At 42.5% G+C, this 25,011-nt stretch overlaps 1 protein-coding gene across 2 annotated transcripts; it reads left to right on the top strand.

Annotated features, from left to right (window-relative positions):
• Positions 1–1,860: 1,860 nt before the first annotated feature.
• dachc (dachshund c) lies at positions 1,861–24,688 on the top strand. Of its 2 annotated transcripts, none has more exons than XM_085369126.1 (11): positions 1,861–2,444; positions 9,469–9,578; positions 12,569–12,679; positions 15,745–15,923; positions 16,585–16,705; positions 16,859–16,993; positions 20,099–20,295; positions 22,244–22,394; positions 23,153–23,281; positions 23,441–23,545; positions 24,642–24,688. In XM_085369126.1, exons 1-11 carry the CDS (start codon positions 1,861–1,863, stop codon positions 24,677–24,679), a joined length of 1,860 nt encoding a protein of 619 aa, XP_085225252.1. In that variant the 3' UTR covers positions 24,680–24,688. The 2 variants fall into 2 exon arrangements, with proteins under 2 accessions (XP_085225252.1, XP_085225251.1); XM_085369125.1 differs by having other exon boundaries at positions 23,435–23,545.
• The last annotated feature ends 323 nt before the right edge of the window (positions 24,689–25,011 follow it).

Raw genomic sequence — 25,011 nt, 5'->3', positions numbered from 1 at the left:
TCAGATGATGGCTAAAAACGTGCAAAGCCCTGCCCTGGGAGGTTAGAACCGAACATTTTACTACCTATTAAACACTTAAAGGTGGGAATTTACAACATGAATCAGCTCTTCTCAACACTAATGGCTTTATCGGTGTATTTTCTACAGATGGAGAAAGAGAGTCGTGACATTTATTTTTGCCAAGGAAAAGGCCATACTCAGCAGGAGTTATCAAAGGCAAAAAGTAAAAAGTTCGAGTTAGCTATCTCTCTCTCTCTTTCTCTCTCTCTCTCTCCCCCTGGAGATACTCATGTTAAGCATAATTAAGCAGATTTGATTAGCATCAAGCCTGGCTTCCTCTCTTGACTTTTAATGAATGTAAATCTACCATCTACATCCTAAAGATTAATTTCTGCCAATTAAAAAACACAAGAGGGCTTATTCGAGAGAGGTGGGGGGGTTGGGAGGGAAAGAAGTGTTAAAGTCCTTTGAGTTGGAGTACAGTCAGAGTTTTATCCTCTTCCCCCTTGTCTTATGGTGAGATGGTCTCTGGAGATCTGTGTCTCTCTCTCCCTCTCGACCGAGATCATTATCAACACAATGTTCCGTGAAAGCCACTTTGAAAGGACTGCAAGCTCCATATGTAAATGATGGAAGTGTGTGTGTGTGTGTGTGTGTGTGTGTGTGTGTGTGTGTGTGTATAAGGAATCAGTTTGGGGTAAAGGGGTCAATTTGTCAAGCCAAGGTTACTGGCCCCTGTACGAGCTCTTGTACAGCCGCTTTGCATTTATAAGAGAGAGGAGGTGCAGCACAAATTACCTTTAAAAAAAAGTTATGCCTTTTTTTTTAACGGCTACCCTGAGGTACCCCTGAGCAAGGTACCGTCCCTACACACTGCTCCCCGGGCGCCTGCTTAGTGGGCTGCCCACTGCTTCACTGAGTGAATGGGTCAAATGCAGAGAAAAACAAGTAATTTCCCCATGGGGATCAATAAAGTATCCATTATTATTATTATTATTATTATTATTAATTGATTTTTAAAACATTTTATGAATTTTTTTAATCCACCTGTGATAACACTATCAGATTCTACACCGGCGGGGTGGTATTTTTCCAAATATTTAATTTCATTGACAGATCTGCATAAATCTAAAATATGTATTTTTTCATCAGCGCAATTAGAAAAATAGACTGCCCATAAAAGTCAAATACTACCACTTCTACATATCTAATATTTGATATATTAGAATAAGGCGTTCAATACTTTATTTAAAGCACTCTGCTTGTCATAATCAGATTTTTAAAAGTCCCTCTGATATCCATAAAGACTAGTATTTGGGGATAACACAAACATTTTCTCTCAGAAAAAGAACTGCAGTCATTTACTTCTTTCCCCCCCGAGGATAAAATAATTATACCCAAATATGTTATAGGAAGATTACCCTAATATGGAGATTTAAATGTTATAAAGCTGGAGATTGCATTGCTACAGACATCAGAGGCGTTAATATTTAGGTGTCGTTTCGTTAGGCGTTCATAAATAGGCTTATCCAAAGTTTATGTGGGCTAATCTTTGCTCTCTCTCCCTCTCCTCTCTCTGATCGCGTCTCTCACTCTCTAAGAATAAGCCCAAGCTCCTCCTCTTTATGTTAATGTGACAGTAGCATCTCCAGCTCTGAGACAAGCCTCCGCTCATTCTGATTCAAGTATGTGATCTGTTTTTCCACACACGGACCCCGTCTACTCTTCTTTCATCCCCCTCTCTCCTCTTCGGCACGCTCCATGCGCAGTTCACACTCTCCAAAGTGTATGCGTGTGTTCGGCCAAGTTACTTTCTTAAATAGTTGACTTTGAAGTTTACTTATTCTCCAGTTCTTGGTCATGACCACTATGGCAACTCCTGCGCCTCCGGCTCTGCTGCCCGCAGCTCCACTCGGGCACCACCCGGCGCCAAGTTCCGTGTCTCCGGCCACAAACTCTCCGCCACCTGCGGCCACCTCCGCCGCTTCCTCCCCGGCTCCTCCGGTGGCGCACCCGGCGCTGCTTCACCAGTTCAGGGCGGACCTCTTACTGCCGAACGGGACCCCGTTAAAGAGCGGAGGAGCTCCGGTGTCCAGCAGCGCTAAGCCCGTGTACGCCACTGCGTCGCCCGTAGAGAGCACGCCGCAGAACAACGAGTGCAAACTGGTGGAGGTGAAAGGTGCCAAACTGGCGTCGTTCACGGTGAAAGACAAGGAGCTCATCTGTTTGCCTCAGGCTTTCGACGTGTTTCTCAAACACCTGGTCGGCGGGCTACACACCGTTTACACCAAGCTGAAACGGCTGGACATTACCCCGGTGGTGTGCAACGTGGAGCAGGTCCGGGTTCTTCGGGGGCTCGGGGCCATCCAGCCCGGGGTGAACCGGTGCAAACTTATCTCCAGGCAGGACTTTGAGACGCTTTACAACGACTGTACCAATGCAAGGTGAGGCAGGGGTCCGGGGAGAGGAGAGCGAAGGGAAGGTGGGGAGGGTGGCAGTGTGATGGAGGGTTACCCAGCTCATTATTGAGGGAGGGGGAGTGCAGCAGGTGGGGTTAGCAGATAGCTACAAATATATCAAATTTGGGGATCAAACAGTCAGCAGGTCATGAAAAGGATCACAAAAATCTACATAATAATATAAACTCCATTATTACTAATGACCTTGTGTTATTTTATATCTAATAGGGTATCTCTACACAGTGTGTCTGTTATGTTTCAGAACTTGCCTACAAATGATTCCACTAATTTAAAAGCAAACTCAGTTTCCTTAAAGCTGCTGCATGAGGAAAATACATTTTCCATATGTTTATTTATTTATTTTAGCTTTTATTGGAGTTCGTGTTTGATTTGATAATAACTGACTTGGGTCCAGTTAACCCCTTCTCATTTGCCACAGCACTGCTGCTGCTGGGGCTGTTACTAATTACCATTTTTATGAATGATAAACACTGTGATGGTGATTATGGTGTTGGCGATAATGAATTTTAGTAATCCTTATGAGAAAAACACTCTTAAAAGTTTCTCATGTTATCTGGGAGTCTGATCTCTGGCGCTGACATGCACGCACGCACTACTTCCCTTTCTCTCTGACACACTCACACTTGCACACATTGAATGTGACACTGTCATTCTGAGAAATTGATTCTTCACAGAAATTAATTAATTTTCATTTGGCCCCAAGCGGCAGCTTAAATCAGAACAAGCTCACTCACTCACTCACTGATCCCTTTACTCTCTCCCTCCTTCTCTTTGCCTCCCTCGCTCCATCCCTCTCTCTCTCTCTCCCTTCTTAATAACTTGCTGTCTTATCATATCAACACTCTTTAGCCCTGAGCATCAGAACAGAGGAGATGATTAAATGAATTCTCGGTATTTATGATGCGATTATGTAAATTAGCCTGTTTTGCAGAACTCTGATGGTGACCAGCTACATGGGTCATCAATCCAGTGTGCAGCAGATATGTTTGGATAAAGGGGCTAAATTGGCTGGGATTTGTGGTTTCCTGGTGCCTCAGTCTGCTGTTGTGCAGACCACATGCTCATAACAGCATGAGTTTGAATCCAGAGCAGTGTGGATTAGTCTTAGTTTGGGGAATTTATATTGTTTGATGGTTAATCCTAGCTCCTTGGAGCATGAATGATCCAATTTACACCTGCCATTAAATGGAGATGGAGAATGCATCTAGATGTGCGCTGATAAATGCCAAAATACCGATTCTGCAATGTTTAAATTACTTTTTTCCCCCCAGTTCTTTAGATTTACTGTTTGTAGGTAAGATCATTCCAGTGTTTTGATATGCCCTCATTTTATTTCATCTTTAAGCCGTTTTTGGTTTTTAAGTCAAAGTGTGGGATTTAAGACAAGCTTTGACTTGTTGAGCAAGCCCAGAAAAAAAACTCCAAAAAGAAACATACTATTGTGAGAATCAGCTTCCAGCTTTACATGCGTGGATTAACACCTGCACTTAAGCATTTGCGGCCCTCCAACCAAGACAAAATCCAGATGCATCTTCTGGCTGCTTGGGGATTTCTTCTATGTCTGGTGTTAATGGGAACGATGTTATACAACCCCCGAAAAATACACATCCTCTGCCGTCTCTAATTATCCACACAACACTCAAACAGCCTTTACTTAATGAGATCTTAAAACATCACTCGTCTGAAATCTTCAAACGACTTCTGTGATTCTTTGTCTGAAGGCTTCAAGTGTGCTGTGGTAGCCATTAGTATCAGCTCCACCTGCATTAGAAGTTTCTAAGTAATCCCCAGCGTGGACGGATCGACATACAATAGCAGGTAAAAAGTGAAACTCACGATGGCTTTTGTTTAAAGATTTCTGACCAAAGCGAAAAGTTTCAAGAACATCTCAGAGATTTTGATGATGCAGCTTTCCGACCACGTCAAGGCTGACTGAGGTTCCTGTTACTGATTAAGACAGCCATCACTTATTATTTTCCAGTTCACTACAGTGAGACAGGCTTGAAAAAAATAGCAGCCTTGTCTGATAGTTTAACATGACTAACAGAATGCTTTACATGGCTTTCATCCTGCTAGTTATTCTTTGGGCCGTTTGTTTATTCATTGGTCCTTTTTTTTTAGATTAAAATGAAGTGGTTTTTTGAAGCAGTGTCCTCTGTTTACCGTTGTCTTTCCTTCTCCTCTTTGTCTCACTGTTAACTCCTGCTGTGCACACACACACACACACACACACTGACCACTGACTCATCAAACCATGAAGAAGGGCCGACTTCACCCTCACTCAAAGCCTAGTTATAATTCATGCATAGGTGACACACAAACACACTCTCTGTTAACACGCACACACAGAACTCACATGGTCACGCCTGTGTGTTTGCTGGCTTTGCTGCTAAATGACATTAGTTCCACAGTGAGAACATGGCGTGTAGGAGGCAACCTGATCCTCCATCCTTTTCTTTCTCCCTGACAAAGGAACAGTTTCATTCTCTGTTAGTAACACACATCAAATAGCTCGCTCAGGTCAAAGTGTGTGTGTGCATATAGTTTACAGATGCCCTATAAGTATTCATTATGCAGTGTCCATATATGCCTACCCTCCTGAATGTTACATAAAAGTAGTGTAACATGGCAAACTGATTACGTTAATAACAACACACTTGAATAGTAACACAGGATATATATTTATAAGTAATTGTATTTAAGGTTTGCAACTTATAATGCATTTTTATATTATTTCTATATATGCATTTTTTTTTTAACTTGGCACCTGATTTGGACCATGCAGATAGGTTTGTTTGCCCTCATATTTGCATTAAGATTCTTGCCTCCAACCCTGTAAAATGAGGTAAAAGTAATTGTGCAAAGCATTGGAAAATGACATTTAAAAAAAAAAAAAACTTAATGGCAATTTTTCCAGAAAAAAGTCCATGTTACAGATAACAACTGGACAGATAGCAGTTTTCAGAGGACCTAATTTCTTCCAAAGAAATTGTCCCTATTAAAACTGCTGATAGTGTGTTATTTTTGATGAACCACAGTACCAAGGTCACATTTTCTTGGGAGATACTGCTGAAAGAGGCCCCTTTTTTTTCTAATAGCGTGAGCAAAATTCCATTTACCACAAATATATTTGGGTGGAAACAGAAATCCTTTTTTTGGGTAATTTTCAGCTGGCATTCACACGCTTTTCTTTGCAGCTCATGCAGCAGGGGCGTCAACAAAAGCAGAGTCAAATATATGAAGCAGGTGTTAATGTTACTCGAACTTAAATCAAACGACGAATGATGAATGAGACACAGTGGTATGTAGAGTACAACAAAAGCACCCTCTTTGTGTTTCTCGACTTGGCAGTGTCGAGCCAGTGTTTTTGTGTGTGTGTGTGTGTGTGTGTGTGTGTGTGCATGGGAAGGTGGACTTCTCAGAGCTGAGCCCCACTGCCATGCCATAACTCACTGTCAAAGTCAGCAGTGTTAGGATGAAGGGGCGGAGGGCTGTGTGTATGCCCATGTGTGTTCGAGTGTCTGTGTTAGGCTGGGGCGGTTAGCTCAACTTTAACCTCATCGCTCTTTTGATGTTTTATAGAGACGAGCACGATGAGATAGAGAGGGCCTCCATGTCTTCCACTGTGACAGGTTTTAATGGAGTACACATACTTTTCAAACGCACAGACACACTCAGTCTTGACACAGCTTTGACCCTGGAATGCGGGACAGGAATGTGAAGCGGTATCAGTTTAGGAGATCAGATTTTTTTGCCATGATCAAACGTCCTCAAAGTCGAGCCCCACTGTGTGTGTGCGTGCGCACGTCTGTCTGTGTGTGTGTGTTGTCCTGCCTGCTTCTTTCATGACATCATCACGCAGGCTTTCCTAATAACAATGGCGCAGAAAGCTTTTTCAGCCCTCGATTTGAGAGGAAGATCACAACATCAATCTTTCCCTGCCTTCTGTAACCACCAACATAAGTCTTCCTGCGTACAGCAGCGACATTATGATTTATCAAACCGGACCGTGACGGCGAATACAAACCCATGTGATAAACACAGATTGAAAGGATGGGAGCATGGGAGCTGTAAAGCGCCTCTAATATATTCAAAACAAAATCTTGTTTGAGCAAGTTCTCTTATTTTTTTTTCCCTCGCTCTCTCTCCCCACACATTCATATAAACACACACACACACACACAGCTGCTACCTATCACCACCTCAGTCCCTCCAAGCTAGTAGCTGTTCCACTGTTCCACTGTTTTGACTGTAACACTTCCTCTTCTTTCATTACTTTTCTCTTTCCCCTGTGTGTGTGTGTGTGTGTGTGTGTGTGTGTGTGTGTGTGTGTGTGTGTGTGTGTGTTAGCAAGGATAGAGATCTGTCATCTTTGTTGTGTTTTGTTTCTGTTCCACCTGCACTAAGCTCCAGCTGCCATGTTTGGCGTTTCATGTTTCAGGTAACACACACACACTAAGCTTGGAGGGCAGAACTCAATGTACAGAGCACCTTTATTTAAAAAAAACTGTGTGTGTGAGTGTGTGTGTGTGTGTGTGTGTGTGCATGTGTGGCCAGAGCGTTGGCATGAGGGAGGACGTCTGGGTGAGATTTTAATTAAAGTTTGAGACAAAGAGGTCATAAGCCATACACCCCCTCCTCTGCACACACACACACTCACACACACCTTACACACACACACACACACACACACACACACACACACACACACACACACACAATGAACTGTTTTCTCTCTCCCCCCTCCTCTCTCTCATTCCATCCCCTCAGCTTGATGACTTTTCCATGAAAGGCTTTTTCATTAATCCTACCTCAGGGAACCGGTGCTCTCCAACCACACACACAAACACACACACACACACACACACACCATGTACACACACACAAACACACTTGCATGCACAACACACACATAGACCTCCCTCCATGGGTCACTTTGATGTATCAACGCACTTGCAGACTAAACACAAAATTAGGTTTGAGTTCTTTATGCCCCCTAAAATGCAACATATACAAAGGCGCGCACACACACACACACACACACACACACACACACACACACATACAAAACACACCCACCCATCAGCGCAGACACGCAGAGGCCATTAATTAGTGTGTGCAAATAAACAGTAGTAAGGGAAAGGGAAGCGGCTGCAGTAAAAACCAACCACGGTCTTTTGGTCTCTGTGTATTTTATTTCCCCCCACTGATGTTCACTACTGCGTTTGTGTGTGTTTGCGTGCATCTGTTTGTGTGTGTGTCTGTGTGTGTATTCATTTAAGGTGTTTCAACATCAGTTGCGGTGGAACTGTTACTTTACCTTCAAACCTGAGACCTAAAAATACATTTCCTGCTTTTGTTAAGCCCAGTATGCTGCTCTATAAGGACTGCAAAAGAATATTGTTTGTAATTTGAATGCGCCCCCCACCTTCACAAAAACTGCACATACTCCCACACAAACACACGTGCATGCGCACACGCACACAAAACACATACTTACAACTTTATCCCACTCACACATCCCTGCTGTATGTCTTTCATGTCGTGTGCGTGGGTATGCGAATCTACCTGAGTGTGTCTGCATGCTTGTGTGCGTCTCACTGTCTGCGTGTGTGTGTGTGATAGTGTGAGATATCTGATGTCAGCTGTCACATCCCAGTCGGTCTGGGCCCATAATAAGAGACAATAATAACAACTCATTAAAACCGAGGGCAGGAACTGTGGAGCTCATCGGCTCATCAAATTAACCTTTGAACACTTCATACACACGCATGCGCACTCACACAAACCCATACACGACCCCGCACATGCACACACTCACATTCCGATGTGCACGCACACGCACGCCCACACACACACTCACAATCTACCTGTTTTTCTCCCACAGTTAGTGACTACACAATCTTTCTCTCTGTCTTTTTGTCTCTCTCCGTCTCCCCCCTTCTCAGCCAGTGGGTGTGTCAACAGGGGATTGGTCCTTTCTGCTGTGTAATTGATGAATTATATGCAATATGCAAATGAGGCGCCATTAATCTCCTGACTGACAGCTTCGTTTATGGGGCCTTAATGACGGCTGGATTAGATTCTAATTAAAATCTGCTCAAAGACACCCCACGCTAGGAAGCTGCTGCTGCTAGTCTATCTCTCCCCCCCCCCCCCCCCCTTTTTTTTTTTTTTTTACTCTTTCCCACCTTTTCTTACAATTTCAAACTCTCCCTTTTATTCACCTTTTCCTCTCGCTTTACACTCCTTGTCTTGCATCAACTTTTCAACTGTTCTCTCTGTTTCTTCAGCGCTCGGTCACTCCGTCTTCATCTCCTCTTGTTCCCCTCGCTCTGTCTCGCACTTGCCCACAGACTCATGTTATGTCAGGTTGCTATGAAAGGAGATGAGGTACGCTGGTTGTCATTAAGCCTGATGTGGCCCGTGTCATTTCCCCTGTCAGGACATTCACACCGTTTAGTCAGAGCCAAAGTGATGCCTGACAGCTTTTCACATACTTCCTCTAAGATTGATTGAGCATGCCCGGCTCAATCAAACCGCACACCCGCGCACACAAGACAAGAATCCATGTGAATCTGCTTGTAGTCAGTGTTTATTGAGGAAAAATTGTGGCACGGCGGGGAAAGAGGACTGAATGAAGGAAGGATTGAAGGAAAGAGGAGGCGAGCAAACACATTTAATAAGCAAACAAATGAATGAGTAAGCTGAACAGTAATGAGGTGCTTTATTGATGCCATAGGGAAACTCGTTTTTTGCTTGCTCGTATCCACAGGGAGGTCAGATTTGCTGTACAGCAGCCTTCCTGGAACCGGTCGGGTTTCAGTGTTTTGCTTGTTGACACTTCAGCAGGATCAGAGGTTTACAGGCTGAAGGACACTTTCTTTAACCGGGCCACCCATCTCAGTCTCGGCATGAAAAAGTGACTAAGTGGGTAAAGTATTAAACTGCCTAATTATTAATGCATGCTTGTGTTTTCCGCCTGCAGTTCAAGGCCTGGACGACCGCCCAAGAGGCTGCAGAGTGCGACAGAGGGCGGGACTCACCACATGCTGTCTCACAGTGGTCTGATGCATGCTGGGATTATACCTCCTGCAGGTGACCACCCAGACCTACACACACACACACAAACACATAAATCGAGCATATTTTCTGAAGAAACAATATCACAACAGTGCATGAGCACAGTAAACTATTATGACAGTGTGTGTCTTAAATTACCAGTATGGCATCATGTGTAGTGCAGGGCATGTTCTTAAAAGAGTATAGGAAAGAAGCAAGTTTTGTTTTACACATATCACAATAAATTTCTTATTAAATTTTGACTTTCACCTTGTTTAACTGGCTGTGATAGTTTAATAATCAATATTTTCAGGTTCTGGTATTTTGTGTTTTCTCAATAATTTTTTGTCTACAGTAAGCGACTCACAAACGATCCCGATGTGTGCCCTTAGTCGGCATATTGATGTAAAAAAGCTGCTGCACGTAGAAAAAAGATGATTTGTTTAAGCAGGACAATCAGAGGAGGAGTACATATGTAGTGCAGTCAAATAATCGTCAATAAAGACGAATGAACAGTTGGTCCAACCACCTGGTCTTTCAGGAACAGAAATAGAACAGAAATAGAAAGGAAGGCACATTTATTAATTTAAAAAAGTGAAAAAAATGTAATTACTGACACGTATGAAGTTGCAGTGCAATGTTTAAATGTGGGGAAAAAATTTGAATAAATGAAAATGCACTTATCAAAATAATATTTTATTTAATGTATATATATTAATTTGATTTTAATGCAAATAATATCTATAATCAGCTTTTTTAAGGTTTGTTCACATAGTTTCATGTATTTCAAGATTAACTATTTAATATGGTGAGAAAATTACTTTAGTATAGCTGTTACTTATAAAGACATTAACATTTAAGTAAACAAAACTAATATTAAAGTTTAATAATGGAAACATCTGTGATTGTATTCCATATTCAAGAAGTAAAGGAGAAAGCCTGTGTAATCACCCCTTTACACAATTTTTTCTGATGTCAGGGTTCACCAGACAAATCCCTCCTAGTGACACGTTGTTGCTTCAGACAAGAGTAGCGGTTAGCAAAGTTCAAAAACTGTTCTTGCTTCAGCTTTCAGAGTGAAAGCAGTGATCTGGCAGCCAGCTGAGTTACCCCATCAGTTTAAAAAAAAAAAAAAAGAACAGGTTGCTTATGCAGAATGGGGCGGGTTTCACCGCTTTTCCAAGCAGACCCCCGTGATGGCACATTTTACCCCTCATCAATAGTATGAGGAGGTGGGGTTCGGGGAGGTGACCGCTGTGTTGATTAATAAAATTAGCATACGCACTGCTGACATATGAGAAACAACTCATAACTTGCAAGCTTGGTCTTTTTTTCTTGAATTATAAGTACAGCGTTCCCTGTTAAGCCCTCTGTTGAACTGGGTTAGAATCATAATCTCTAAAAGCTCTGAAACCTCTTTGAAATTCATTTTATAATTGAAGTGAGGATGTGTTTAGCTTGGTACTGTAAACCTTTAAGTTCTTATTGTGTAAAGGAGACTTTAAATCGTTATTTGTGCTTTTCAGTATGAGTTAGAATTTATGATCAATTTGAAGTGTTTGCACATCTGGCACTTAAACTTTTACAATCTGAAGCTGCATGTTACATTTATATTCTGACTTTCGATGAGCAGTCTGCTAAAGGCCATGGCGCTGCTTGTTTTAGTCACGGTTTTGTGTTTGAGTCCCTTTTGTAGTCTGTGTGTGTTTGTGTGTGTGTGTGTGTTGCAAAGAGAAAGGGAGAAAAGTAATTGTTGGCACCTCACCGCTCTCAAAGTTGCCCTTGGCTTTGTGCTCTTCACTGCAACCTGATCTTTTCATTCCCCGCCTCAAAAGAAGCCATTTTCTATTAGCCTCCGCTTCCTCTCACTGTTCAAAGGTGCTTGAGTGTGTATGTGTATTTGCGCGCGTGTGTGTGTGCGTTGTGTCTGCGCGAGCGTTCAACAGCATCTTTCTCAGTGGGAAAAAAGAGTCTTTTTCCACCAAAGGAGAGGGCACGGCGGCAATGTCAGTGCTACTGATTAGAACTGGCCACATGAGAGGGGAGAAGGAGACAGAGAGAGGGAGGACATTTGAGCGTAAAAGGCAGGGGAAAATCTTTGATGTGATCCTCCTTAGTCTCTTTTTCTCGCCCTCGTGTACTCGCGCACACACACATGCAGCACAGTGGCTTATGTCCCGCTGTGATGCTGACATTTGAAAAGGTAACGTAAGGAGAGGGGATGGGAGGAGAGAAGGGGAGAGGGCAGGAGAGAGAAGAAGAGGAGACGAGAAGAAAAAGGAACGATTTTGTTGTGGCTGTCGACGTCTTCAGCTGTTCACCTCAGACACCCGCCGTCTGATGGGAGCGTAGAAAACCACTCAGCAGTTCAGTTTGTTGCAAATGTTTAGACGTATTGAAGACCAGGAAATTAAGACTTACGGTCTGTTTGTGTTTCCTCTGCCGTGTTTGCACAGTTGTGTGGTTTGTCTGAACTTTAATAATTCAACGTGTTTGACTGTGTTAGCACAAGACATATTTAATTTTCTATTTTACAGGGTGATCTGAGGGTCAAACTACCTTCTGGGGTTCAACGCACAAATTAAAACATGGCTCGCATTTTTTCACTCTCTATTACACATTATCCAAAAGTGCACAACCCCCATTAGAAAGTATCTTCACTTTTTGCCTTGTGCGTCTAATTCGTACCGATAACGAAGTTCTCTCTGGATGAAAGGTGGAGCTGCTGCTGCCGCTGCTGAGTGTTATCCTGTGCTCTGTGCTGTGGGATGTGATATCCCTGTGTGGGAGAGATGAATGTCTTGGCTTGTTCCTATCACTGCTGATTCCCTGGCAGACTAAATGGCCAGTGCAGCGGTGCAGTCAGAATGAATGTCTGGCCCCTGTCCTCCTATGACAACCTCCTGCCTACCTACTGCTCTAATCCTCCACCGGGGGCCATTGATCTGGCTCTTATTGATTCTTTTTCTTTCTTTCTTTCCCTCTTTTTCTTCATCTCTGCATCTGTCTCTGTCTCTCTCTCTTAGATCTCTCTGCCCTGGCCAAAAAGATCAAACTGGAGGCGATGGCCGGTTACCACAGCAACCAACAACATGGCGGGCGAAACGGCGAAAACGGCGACCACAACCCCGGACTGGGTGAGTCTCATCCTTTTTTTTTGGTACGTGCATATGTGAGTGTGTGAGTGTTATGTTAATCACGACCCGCATAACACTGTTGAACACATCTGTGATGCCAAGTCAATACAACTTGAGCAGCTGTGTTTATGAACCAGGCTGATTAAAACCAGGATGTGACATCACCTCTGCAGCCTGTATGTTTCCTTTGAGAGACAGTTAGTAGAAAAACAAACAACAGCAGCAAGATCTTGAGATGAAATGCAAAAAAGGATATCTGGGTGAGGTAATCCAAACAAATATATAAACACATCTATATAAATTACTGCTTCTGTGGTGTTTTTTCCCAGCTTGTAATAATTGACTATAAGGCTGAATTTTCTCCAGCTTGGATTAGTTTGCATATTTGTGGTACTCAATAAGATTCAGGAATCATTTCCTGAAAAACGCAGTTGGTCATCTGCTCTGTGGCCTCAAAACATTGCCGGCAAGTCATTAGTACTTATTAGTCATCCCAATGAGAGAGTGTCGACTCAGACCAGCTTTGTTAGTCACACTTGTTTGCCATAAGGAGAGAAATTAAATCAGGATTTTTCTGGAAAAAGTCTTGCCTTTCAGAGCTGACAAAGGAGTGTGCTCTCATTTACAGTTTGCCCCTGGAAAGCAAAGAATCACCTTCTCATTTTTTTTTTAATCGAATCCCTGTTGGCTGCTCATTACATGTTCAGATATTCTCCTATTTTAGTCATATGTTAGAAAAACCCGCTCCCTTCACAGTGCCCATCCCTGGCTTTGCAGCGAGGGAGAGCAGCCAGCAGATCTGGAGCATCGGTGCACGGTAGTAAGCACACGGGGATGATAGAGAGATGAATAAGATGAGAGGCTGAAGCCAAATCAATAGTCTTCTCTCTAATTCACTATCCTGAATGCAAACGACAAACGCTGGACAATCGATGGCGGGACGGGCACAAGCACGCGCGTGTGCGCACACACACAACCCCCCCCCCCCCACACACACTCACACACTGTTATCGACAGGTTAAAGCGACATCAGTGTGTTTAGACAGATGACTGGGCTTATGGAGGTCTGTGTGGAATATGCTATCAGCCAGACACACAAACACACACACACTTAACATGTGGAGCACAGCACAAGGCTTTAGGACAGAAATGTCCTAAAAAATGTCCTTACAGTTAAATCACTGTATGTTTAAACCCATTATTACCTTTTTCTTTTTTTTTTGCTTTGTGTGTACGGTGCTTGTGTCTGTAAACAATCCCAACATTAAGCATTGTTTACCATTGCATACACTCACTTACAACTGCCTGCATCTGTGCACAGTTAGATGGCATGGTTACCACCAGCCATTATAAACCTGTAAAGCTTAATCACTGTTAATGATAGAGTCAAGTGGAAACACACACACTCTCTCACACACACACACACAAACAGCACAGGCATACATACACACATAAGCACAATGTGTTTTTTCCATACCGCCACCCACTGCCTTATGGGAAGGATAGGCCCCTACCAGAGCTTTAACCACTACAAAGGCAATCTCAGATTACACACACGCACACACTCACAAATGCTGAGTGTGACACCTTATGGGCTGGGGAAGAGCAGGGAGCAGCCATTTCTGCATTTAACAAGATCTTCTGGGAAATTTACAGTAACTGTGTGTTTACAGTAATGGTTTGTTTGGATAAACAAGAGAGGCACTTTGACTTTTGATGTTTTTAATGAAACATAAGAGAAAGTGATGGGAGGGCAGAGAGAGTGGAGAGGGGGGGATAAAACAGAGTTAGGATGAGGGATAGAAAAATGAAATTTATGGAGGCAGGTGGGATTGGAGTTGGGGTTGAGGGGGGTGACAAAAGTGGAGCGCTAGTTTCAAACCAAGGCTTAATATTTAGAGTTGGCTCATAGTTGATTGTTGGAGCATCTGGTTATTCAGCTCCATTCAGAAAGATCTTTTGTTTGGATTGGTTTCTGCTTTGGGCAAGTGAGAGACTAATCTGCCAAATGCACAAAGCACTGCACATATGTCCAGCGAGCCCAACTCATAAAGTCAACGCCTCGCCCTTTATTTCTTAGTTTGCCTTTTCCCCTTCTTTCATTCTCTCCCTTTTTCTTTCTTCCCTTTTTTCTCTTTATTTGTTCTATTTCATCTCTCTTCTTTGGATAGCCTTTTTTTTGTTTCCATGCACTCGTTCTATTATTTGTGACAATTGTGCGGAATAGAGTCCAAGATTTTTTCCTTTGTGTTTATAATTACCCAGCGTGCATTGCTGGCCCAGCACCAGGACTGCCATCAGCTTCTTTTGTTCCACTTCCTCCCTGTGTTTCTTTTGTTTTTGTTTTTCCTTTTATTAAATGATAAATATTTATGTCATTTTCTACCCCTCCCCCCCAACAGGATTGTTTGCTTCATGAATAGAAGGACTGCAACAACCCACTAGGGTGCTGTGGAGAGGAAGGATTTTCTTTAAAGATAGTGGATGCTTGTCTTAAAGAGAAGAGCGCAAACGACAGATTGGCCGAGATAATAGGAGTTTAGTTTCAACTGCTGAAAACGTGTTAATTTATGGTAAAGAACACCGGGGTGCTAACAGAAAAGTTATGTGTTTTTCCCTTGACTCCAGCAGGGCTGAATTTGTAGGTTTCTTAGCGCTCAGAAAAAATCTCGAGGCCATCAAAGCCTTTGAGAAACAGCCGTGTCTTCCTCTACTCTGTTGCCTTTTCTTCCTTTCGACATTTTTTTCACGCACATTTTCAAGTTGTGATTTAGAAGCAGAGCAGTCATCCAGGTAATACAACAAAGAGGAATGACGCTGGTTTTCAGATTTATTTCTTGTCATGAGAGATGCTGTGCATTTTCAGTTCAGTAAATGACATTGGGCCGAACAGAGGAAAGCCTTTTAAGATGTGATGGGTAAAAAAAATAAAACAAACACAGCTGAAGGTAAAACGAAAGAAGCCCCACATTTATGACGAGCCAGCCTGGTCTGACTTATGAAAACCAACTGACTGTCTTACTCCATCTTGTTCTCCTTCTTTTTTTTATTCTTTTCTACTCCAGTTCTTGAGCAGTTGCCCTTCATGATGATGTCACATCCTCTGATCCCTGCCAGCCTGGCGCCAGCCTCCGTTTCCATGGCGATGGGCCAGATGAACCGACAGAGCATGCTGGCCAGCATGGCCAACGTGGCGCATCTCCACGCCAACCCCCCTGCCAGGGCTCCCACCTCCGTCATTAAGGTGAACTCAGAGGCCCATCAGCCCGGTGGATCTGACCACGAGCCAGTAATCGCCTGAGTCCGCGTGATGCTCAGGGAAGAAATCAGAGTTTAAGATTTACATCGAAATGTTGTTTCAAAACAAAACATTTGCTAAAACAAATTTCTCCCAACGTTTAACATCCAAAGAACTAGTTCTCATCTCTACATCTTCTAAATGATTCAATCTCTCTATCCTTTACGTGCAAAATTAGGAATCAAGTTATGGATCGCTACCAGAATATAATTAGTCGTTTCTTGGCTTCAGGTCAATCCAATATCTATTTATGCATTTTTCAGATGTGCTGCAGACCAACAGAAAATGCAATCCTCTTCGCCAAGTTGATGACTTTGCTTAAAAATAAACCGCTATGTATAATTAAAGAAATTGAACCTGTTAAAATAAATTAGTTTGAAGAGACACATAAAACACATCAAATTAGCAAATCACTCACAGTTTTCCCAGTGTCTCATCTCATAATGTTATTAAGTATGGTTTTGATGATTGGTTAGGATGGCTTAAAAGACCTGAAAGTAGATTTCTGGATTCTCGTTTTTGTAAAGTTTGATTTTTGTGAGCTTTGTGTGTCTTTTTATTATCCATAATTTCAGTTGAAATTGTGTGCCACTTTGGTGCTTCTTAGGAGCGAATGCGTGACAGCCCCTCCCCGTCTCCCTCACTGGAGGAAGCTCAGCTGTCGTCCAATCACAGCAGCAGTGTGTCAAGTTCACCATCTCACACAGAACGCACTGCAGAAACTACACGTATGTACTCACTTGTGTACGCATAGTATTGTGGCAGGTTCAATCTGTTCAAAAATACATACATATATATATTATTTATATTTTATTTTCTTAGCTATAACAGGAGCTATAAGTCCGTTAATAACCTTTTTGCGTTGTATGTTTTCTCTCCAGATCCGCTCCATGACGGCCTGTCGTCAAGTCACAGTGTGTTGGGTCATTCTCCTGGTTCAGTGCAGGGGGGCAGAGATACAGATGGGACTTCAGTGGAATACAACAAGGAGAACAAGAGGAGCCACTCTGACAGAGGTAAGACAGTCAGCGCTTGAAGTTCCAAAATCTTAAAGAGTGTGTGTTGACCTCACTGCAAAGGTCAATTTATAACTGCTTTCTGAGAATATATTGTATAGTTAGTCATTAGTCATTTAATAATGCTTACTGATTATTTCTCAGACAGATGAATTGCCTTTGAAACAGGTCTGTCAATGCAGAACAGCAAGCATTCAGTTTCCTTGCAGTTCACCTTCATCCACAGCACATTGTTATTTAAAGGCAATTTAAACACCTCCGTCACCTATCTGAGAGTTTCTCATTAATTATTTATTTTTAAAGAAAGAGGGTTCAACAAGAAAGAAATCAGTATATCAGTAACAGGTCAATGAGCATTCACCGTCTTACCCTTTCTCTCCACTTTTTCTCCTTCTTGCTGTCAGTGGCCCCCAGGCTCCCTGCGGGGAGCAAAGACAAATAATTCTGCAAAACAGGACTCCATTAGACCAGGAAGCGGTGTTACATTAGCGAGCCATTTGCTAGGCCGCGGTCTAACGAGCCAGGCGGCCTCCCACGCTCTCAGCTGGACCTCATCTGCATAACGACTGCCTCCCTGTCGTTAGGGCCTGCGTTGCCACGGCGCTGCAACGTCAGTTGTTTGGTTCTCTCTGTCAGGGAGGTTTGCATTAGCTTAATGAGGACTGCTCAAGGACAAACAGTCAGCAGAAATCTACTGCGAGAGAAAAAGAGAGAGAGACTGTTTGTATGCGAGTTTGTACGTGTGTGCGTGCATGTAAATGTATTCTAATACGGAATCGCATTATTCAGTAATTGAATCTAAAAATCACAAAGGCCTCCCAGGTACGGTTTCTGATGCTGTCAGGTGTCTGACAGTATTGACAAAGCAGCGAGGGCACCAACAACGTGAGCGCCATGCATCACACGTTGCATTTATGTGATTGATTTTCAATTGATTTTCCTGCATGCAAATGAAACGCATGTGCATTTACTGGATTGCAAACTTTTGTGCTTGACCTAGAACATCACAGGATGGGCTTTATCGTGGATTGAGCAGAGTTTCAAAGAGCACTTCAGCGCTGTCATTCTGTCAATCCATTGTATGATAATCTGCGAGTGTGTGTATGCGAGTCCGTTTTTGGCTGTGTGTGCTGTTTTACTGGTCTTTGAACAACGTATCCATGCAGCAAAGATCAGAGGCCATCCCTGACACCTCACTCCCATTAACCAAACATCAGCAAAATTTTATTCTCTCACTGTCTCTCTCTTTCGCTCCCCCCACTCCCCCTTTTTTCCCTCTTCCGCTGACTGGCAGTCTTCACGTGGTGAAGTTCATTAGCCCTGGGGACGGGTGGGAGAAGAGTAAGAGAGACGGGGTGGGGGGGGGGAAGAAGTTGGGAGAAAAGAGAAAAACAGACAGTGACCTTGGTTAGAGAGATGGGTAAATGATCAAACAAGCTGGCAGCTGTGTCTGTGTGTGTATGTGTATGCCAGACCTGTGTGCGAGTGTGAGGTAAAGTAGGCGTAAAACTGTAACTCAATAAAGGATCAGTCACATCCAAGGAGCCTGGGGAGCCCACGCTGCTGACTGCGCACTTCAGCAGCTTCGAATATGTGTGTGTGTGTCTGTATGAGAGCCACAGGAGTGTAGTTGGATGCCCTCCGCTGAGCTCGCCAGCACCTGCTAATTACCTTTCTCTACAGAGCAATGCTTTTAGCAAGAAAGAGGGAGAAAGGGGAGGGGGGGGGGGGGGTATTGCTTCTCATCTGTGAAACACCTTGAATGTGACAGTTGCCAAGACGTGAGGCCGAGGCAGTGTGGGGAAGGTGGGTGGATTTGGAGCAGAAGATGCTGTGGTCAGCTAAGTGGAGAAAACACTGTCATTTGTCACAGACAGAGAAAACTGCCAGATATCACATCGCACGTTCACACTCGTCTCTGCTCCAATAACTGCCGAACTCCCAGGACGTCTTCGTCCTCGGCGGCTCTGAAGACAGTAGACGCATAAACTGAGCAACTGCCTGATGCAAGGGGGAAAAAAAACATGCAGGAAATGGCTAATCTTCATCTCCCTCTCTGTCACGAATAGGGTACACGCAGTTCTCAGGTTTACAAACAGATGGTCATCCATAATGCAGGTTCTTAGCTGGTTTTATGGGAGATGTCAAGCTGTGGTGCATTATCAATAGGCAGACTGCCATCTAATAAAGGGTAACCACATTTTTAAAACCCCAAACCAGGACGTTTGTGCATGTGTGCACGAACTTGCACGCAGTAATTAGTGTAAACACCTATTTGCTGTTGGGCTTGATGTGTTTACAAGAAATTAAGTAAATTATATTAGTAAGCTAGAAATTTCTGTGCTTTGATTACATATTGTCGCAAGAATGAAGATCTTTTTTGCTGATTTTAAACAAACATTAACCAAGATATACTATACTAATAGGATTGAAGCACACACTTGATAAAAGAGACAGTTGTAAGACAAATTACTAACACAGTAAGTATTGTCAAATATGCATGCCACTTTTCAAAGGTTTGCTCTTTTGGAAGGAGAATAGATGTTAAAAAAACAAAAAAACAAACAGTGCCTAGACCACAAAATACATTTGGAAGCTCAAGAAAATCGAATCGATTTTTATACGTGTACATTATTTAAATCACTCCTTCTTTGCAGGAGGCTTTCAGCTGAAGTGTTTTGCTTTTATAATCTATATGAAATACGCTTTGTCAAGTTGTATTTAAAATTATCAACTATCAAGATCCACTTTCTAGCTTTTTCCAGAGCTCTCTATTGTCTCTTAGTGGATGAAGAATATATTAGAGTAAATGACGTACCAGTTATCATGATAAATATAAATGTGTAAATTGAAAATCTCATACACTTATAGCCTTATCTTTGTTTTCTCAAAGTGGTATTTACCACGGTCAGTAATTTACTTTTCTTGCTCTAATAATTTTGTTATTGATCCTTACTTCACATAATGAAGTGATGGCACCCCTGTGTGTGATTCCTTAAGAGTCTGTGTGAAGGTGAAAGCCATGGGCTCACTGTGGTAAACTGATTCAGTCAGATGTGCATCAGCCTTACAGACTAGACATCAAACTGTCTCTCTTGCCTCCAGATAACACCTCCTTGGCCGCTCAGACGACCAGGGAGAGCTGTGATAGACAAGTCTACCAGAAACCCCCATCAAGCAGGGAGGGCTGTGAGAGGGTTTCTTACCCGGCAGGACAGAAGCTCCCAGCAGGTCTTCACCACACTCCCTTCATCTTCCCGGAAGGCTTGTCCTCCATAGAGACCCTGCTCACGAACATCCAGGTGAGGCTCTGCCGGGCTTTATTGTTATTATTATACCCCAAGATGAATAGGAAGAGAGATGAGCCACTCTTTGGGATTTCCTGAAATGGTAAATAGTAGACATTTAGGATATGCAGTAATTCAGATGGGCGTGTGCTGACCTGCTTCTCAGATTATACATCTTTGTTATAGTATAGTCACAATGAAAGCCCTCTCTGGTTGGGTTTTCACAGGGAGAAAATAAATAACCCATCTGACCCTGAAGTGGTGATGGCAGTTAAAAGACCAGCATTTTTTCCCACTCGGTAATCCTAACCGAATGTGATGACAGACAAAGATTTGCCTAAATTTGCCTAAAAAAGATTAATTGTGATTGTTATACTTTTACAATTAGGAGACTTTTTATGTTAACATGAAATGTTCAGAAACACCGTCTTTTTCAATTTGTATTAGTAAGGTTCAGCTGGTAAAGGGTTTACTTTTTTAATGTTGGTGTTAGAGCAGGGCGATATGGCCAAAAATATTTATCACGATATATATTTGAAAATTTGCGATAACGATATAACCGACGATATAATTGATGCGAGACAAAATACAACTCCACAACATTACTAGCGCAAAAAGACAACCTTCCATTTATTTTCACTTAAACAAGAAGCTGGTTTTTATGTACATTAAAGCTTTATAAAAATGTAACAGTGCAAATGCAAATTCCTTGCTGAAAGTTTAACCAAAAGGCATTTCCAGTAGAAATGGGCTGACATATCCTGAGCATAACCATGTATAATATCCACTGAAGTTAAAAAGAGGTGCTTTGCAACATTAAACTGCAGTGTGCAGTACGTATTTTTCGCACCATAAGGTGCACGGGATTATAAGGCACATTAAGCGAAACAAAGCAGTCAGATAAATCAAACTTTATTAAACTCATTCTTCTTGCTTCCTCCACTTCTGTACCATTGATTCATTAATGTTGAATTCTCTGGCAGCTGCTCTATTCCCATGTTGTTGCAGTATATTAATGACTAACCTCGTATTGTGGATGGATTATCTCAGTTGTTCTCCTGACTGAAGTTTGGTCCGTTTACAGCATCCTGCCATGCGATTGCATTTGTCTCTAACCATGAAGAACCTTCACGTTAACTTTTATAAGTGGAAAAGTGTTAGTGTTCGTCCTCCAGCTTCACTGTTTATGTTATGCTAACATAGCTGTGTCGCTAGCGATCACGTAGCACATCATTATATACCAGCTAGCCCAACTTCAGTAACCCTACAAACGTCACTGCTGTTTAGTTTCCTGTCTTCATTTATGTTGGAAGTGATAGCAGAGCTGTACGTTTGATTTTTTTCAGAAATCTCTCCGTCAGAACATGCTATATCATGCTTAGGTAACTAGCGAGCTAACTTCCGCTAGCTTCCTGCTAACTTCTAACTCCGTTAAATGTAATAACTTTTGTTTTCATGGATGCCTGGAAGTTAAACTTTATAGTTACACCTGGTAAAGCAGCAATGCTGATCGTTTTATTAAAGATGAAAGAATTTAGACAGTTTTTAACTCTAAGTGATGCTGCAGTGTTGTTTGACCTGAAGCATACGGAGTTTAGGACCCAGATTACTCCCAGATTTAAGAGCATCTTAGTCCGACAAATATGACAATAACAACGGCCGCTTGCATGTTCTGCAAAAAATGTGCTTTGTTGTGTATCTGACGGACAAACACCAAACCAGTTCCACATCACTGAAGTTGCACCATTTTTACAAACCAATTCTGGTTCATCTGTTTCACTCAACAATCGGCCATGTGCGTATGAAAACAAAGGCACTGCGCATGCGCGTTTTACTCCCATTCTATCGCGATATTTCATTTTCCTATCGTTGCCTAACATTATACCGGTATTACCGTGAACGGTATAATATGGCCCAGCCCTAGTTGGTGTAACCTGTTGCTGTGTGTCTGTGTGTCTCCAAGCAGGGTCTACTGAGAGTTGCCATAGAGAATGCCAGGGCGCAGGAGAAACAGGACCAGCTGGAGAGGACAGAGTTGAAGATGGAGCTGGTCCGAGAGCGGGAGCTCAGAGAGACCTTGGAGAGACAGCTTAGCATGGAACAGAAAAACAGAGGTAGGCTGCTCCACATACAGATGAGTTAGAAACAAATGTCAGTGCTAACTCGAGATTTTGTCTCTGGAAATTATTCTAGTTGGCAAGTGTTGATTGGAGTGTTACATTTGGCCCTCGTGAATTTATTAACTCTGGCACGGTGTGGATTTTACTGTCGAAACACTGACAAAATCGGCCGTGCAGCTAAACAAGAGTGGTCTAATCCACTTGTAAAGCTGACAGGACGTCCATTATCGGGAAAATCAGATAAGGAAGTGAGGACACCTACTGTATATTACCCCTCAAGGCATCTGCAGAGGTGAATTAGACTAAAGTTGGCAGTCTGCTACAAACTAAATCAAGTTTGGCAAGTTTACAAAAGCTGTCGTATACGGCACGGTCAGACAAAATTCCAATCAAGGACAGTTTGGTTGATGAGGACACACCAGGTGGGGAAGCATGCAACTTGTGGTGGAAAATGACCACAAAACACAAAAACTGAAAGAGCCGCGTGATGTTGCTTACCTGTTGCAGGGGTTTTTGAGCAAATGCAGAGTTTGCTATACTTTAATAGCATGTTGACCTCACTTACTAAGGTCAAAGTGCCATCAGAGCTTTTGTTGCAAATATCCACCAAGGTCAGAAAGCATCCAACACTGCATGCAAGTCAAGCATTAAAAAAAGCACCTAAATATTTTGATTGCAAAGTTTGAACTTTTCTGACATCCTTTCACACTCTTGGCCGTCTGCTTGTTCCTTTCTTCCTCTTCTTTTTTAAGTTCTTATCCAGAAGCGCCTGAAGAAGGAAAAGAGGAGTAAAAGGAGACTACAGGAGGCCCTGGAGGAGGAGGTGAAACTCCGTGATCAGGCAGAGCACAGTCTCCTGCACACTGCCAACACACACACAGGTACAGAAATGGTTTTGACTCAGAATTTATTTAAGTGACTAAATCCTTCGTAATTCTTCTTTTCATATCTAATATTGCCCAAGCCTTCACTACAGTGTAGCCTTGACTGTTCATTAGCCTCTAATTAAGTGTCCTTATTAATTAATGGCCAAGCTACAGGCCATCAATCATCAGCAGCCCCTCCCCACACAGAGCCTGTGACCCAGGACTCGGATGGGAACAACCACGATGACAGCAGGGTGGACACTAAGGCAACAGTACAAGGTACAAGTGTCCAGATAACGAAGGCAGCTTTCTCAGTATGTAGAGGTGAAAACAGGCGTCACATTGTGATTAAAAAAATTGTGGAAAAAATCCTGCACAAAAGCTGTCACTGCTGTAATGTTCTGCCACCAAAAGACAACTTAAATGTGATTAATACAGGAAATGCAAACAGAAATGCACTAAACTTAAAACTTTAAACAAGTGGGGACTAATTGATTTAATATTAATGGCTAAAAACTGACGTAATGTTCCCAAAAAATACATATACGTAGTGGCAGGAATTTATTTAGCAGCTATCGACCAAGCTGGGGAAGGAGATTTCTTTATTTCACCTACTCACTGCTTTTGATGCTTAACTGACCGGTCTACTGGAAGAGTTTTCAAAGATTTCACAGGGAGACCACTCCTGAGAAATTGAACAAAATGAAATGAAGCATGAGACAGTTTTCTGAGGTTGCCGGTTTAATGGAGACAGGCATTTAATATATTTATTTTGCCACCTTTATTGTCTTCATAGATTAATGAGAAAATCCCACATGTAACATCTTAAACAGACAGAAAAAGAAATGGCCATGATCTCTAGCTCGGCCTCATCAAAAGAGTGCATGGTTTCAGCCCACCTCTGCTCCGCGCTGTGCCAAGACCGCCATACCAAACAGCGTGCTTGTTCAAAAGCAATTTTTAATTGAATGTCAGTGAAGCAAGAAGAGAACTAGCCACTAATTAATGGCTGTCTTAATTGTCCTCATGACGAGTTTGTTTGGACATCATTTGCATAATTAACACCCAGTAATAAATCATTTAAAGGGGAATTGTCTGTCAGACAGCAGGGCAGGATGTGCTTCCTTTGTGCCAGGAAGTTTTATCGCCAAAAATGGAGATCAGCGGCAGAAAAACACTTTCAACTGAGCCTTAATAATGTTCTTTTGTTAATGATCTTTGCTTGTGGCTCTATAGGACCTTCTCGATATTGAAATTAGTGAATGAATTGGATCCAGCACCGTGCCTTTTACTGTTAGAATAATGCTTGTCTCCCCTGAAATTGACAAATGTTATTGTGCTGAAATTTTATTCATTATCGTTTTTATTGTTTCAGAGGGGAGAGTGTTTCTGCAAACCACTGGGATGTACTGAAGAGGATGGATGGATGGATGGATGGATGGATGGATGGATGGACGGACGGATGGATGGATGGACAGAGTAATGAAATTTCTTCATTCATGGGAAATACAATCGACAGGCATGCTCAGTCGCGCAGTGGCATCTCCACATCCCCAAGAGGACCCCTTCCTACATTTTCAAGAGTGACATTTGAACTTTCTCATTGTTCTCTTGTTTAATTTATTGCATTTATCACCAAATTCTAGTGGGAAAAGTACTGATGTTGTGTTTGACTGTGTTTCTTTCAATCAAGGTTTTTAGATCCTAGACGAAAATGACCATAGTTGTTTTTTTTGTCAGTGCTG

The sequence above is a fragment of the Diplotaxodon limnothrissa genome, linkage group LG13, assembly GCF_057381915.1.
Source record: "Diplotaxodon limnothrissa isolate DT_005_m linkage group LG13, D_limnothrissa_male_GT1.1, whole genome shotgun sequence".
In the NCBI taxonomy this organism is placed as follows: domain Eukaryota; kingdom Metazoa; phylum Chordata; class Actinopteri; order Cichliformes; family Cichlidae; genus Diplotaxodon; species Diplotaxodon limnothrissa.
Note: the sequence above shows the minus strand (reverse complement) of the source record. Positions and strands in the feature narration are given on the sequence as shown.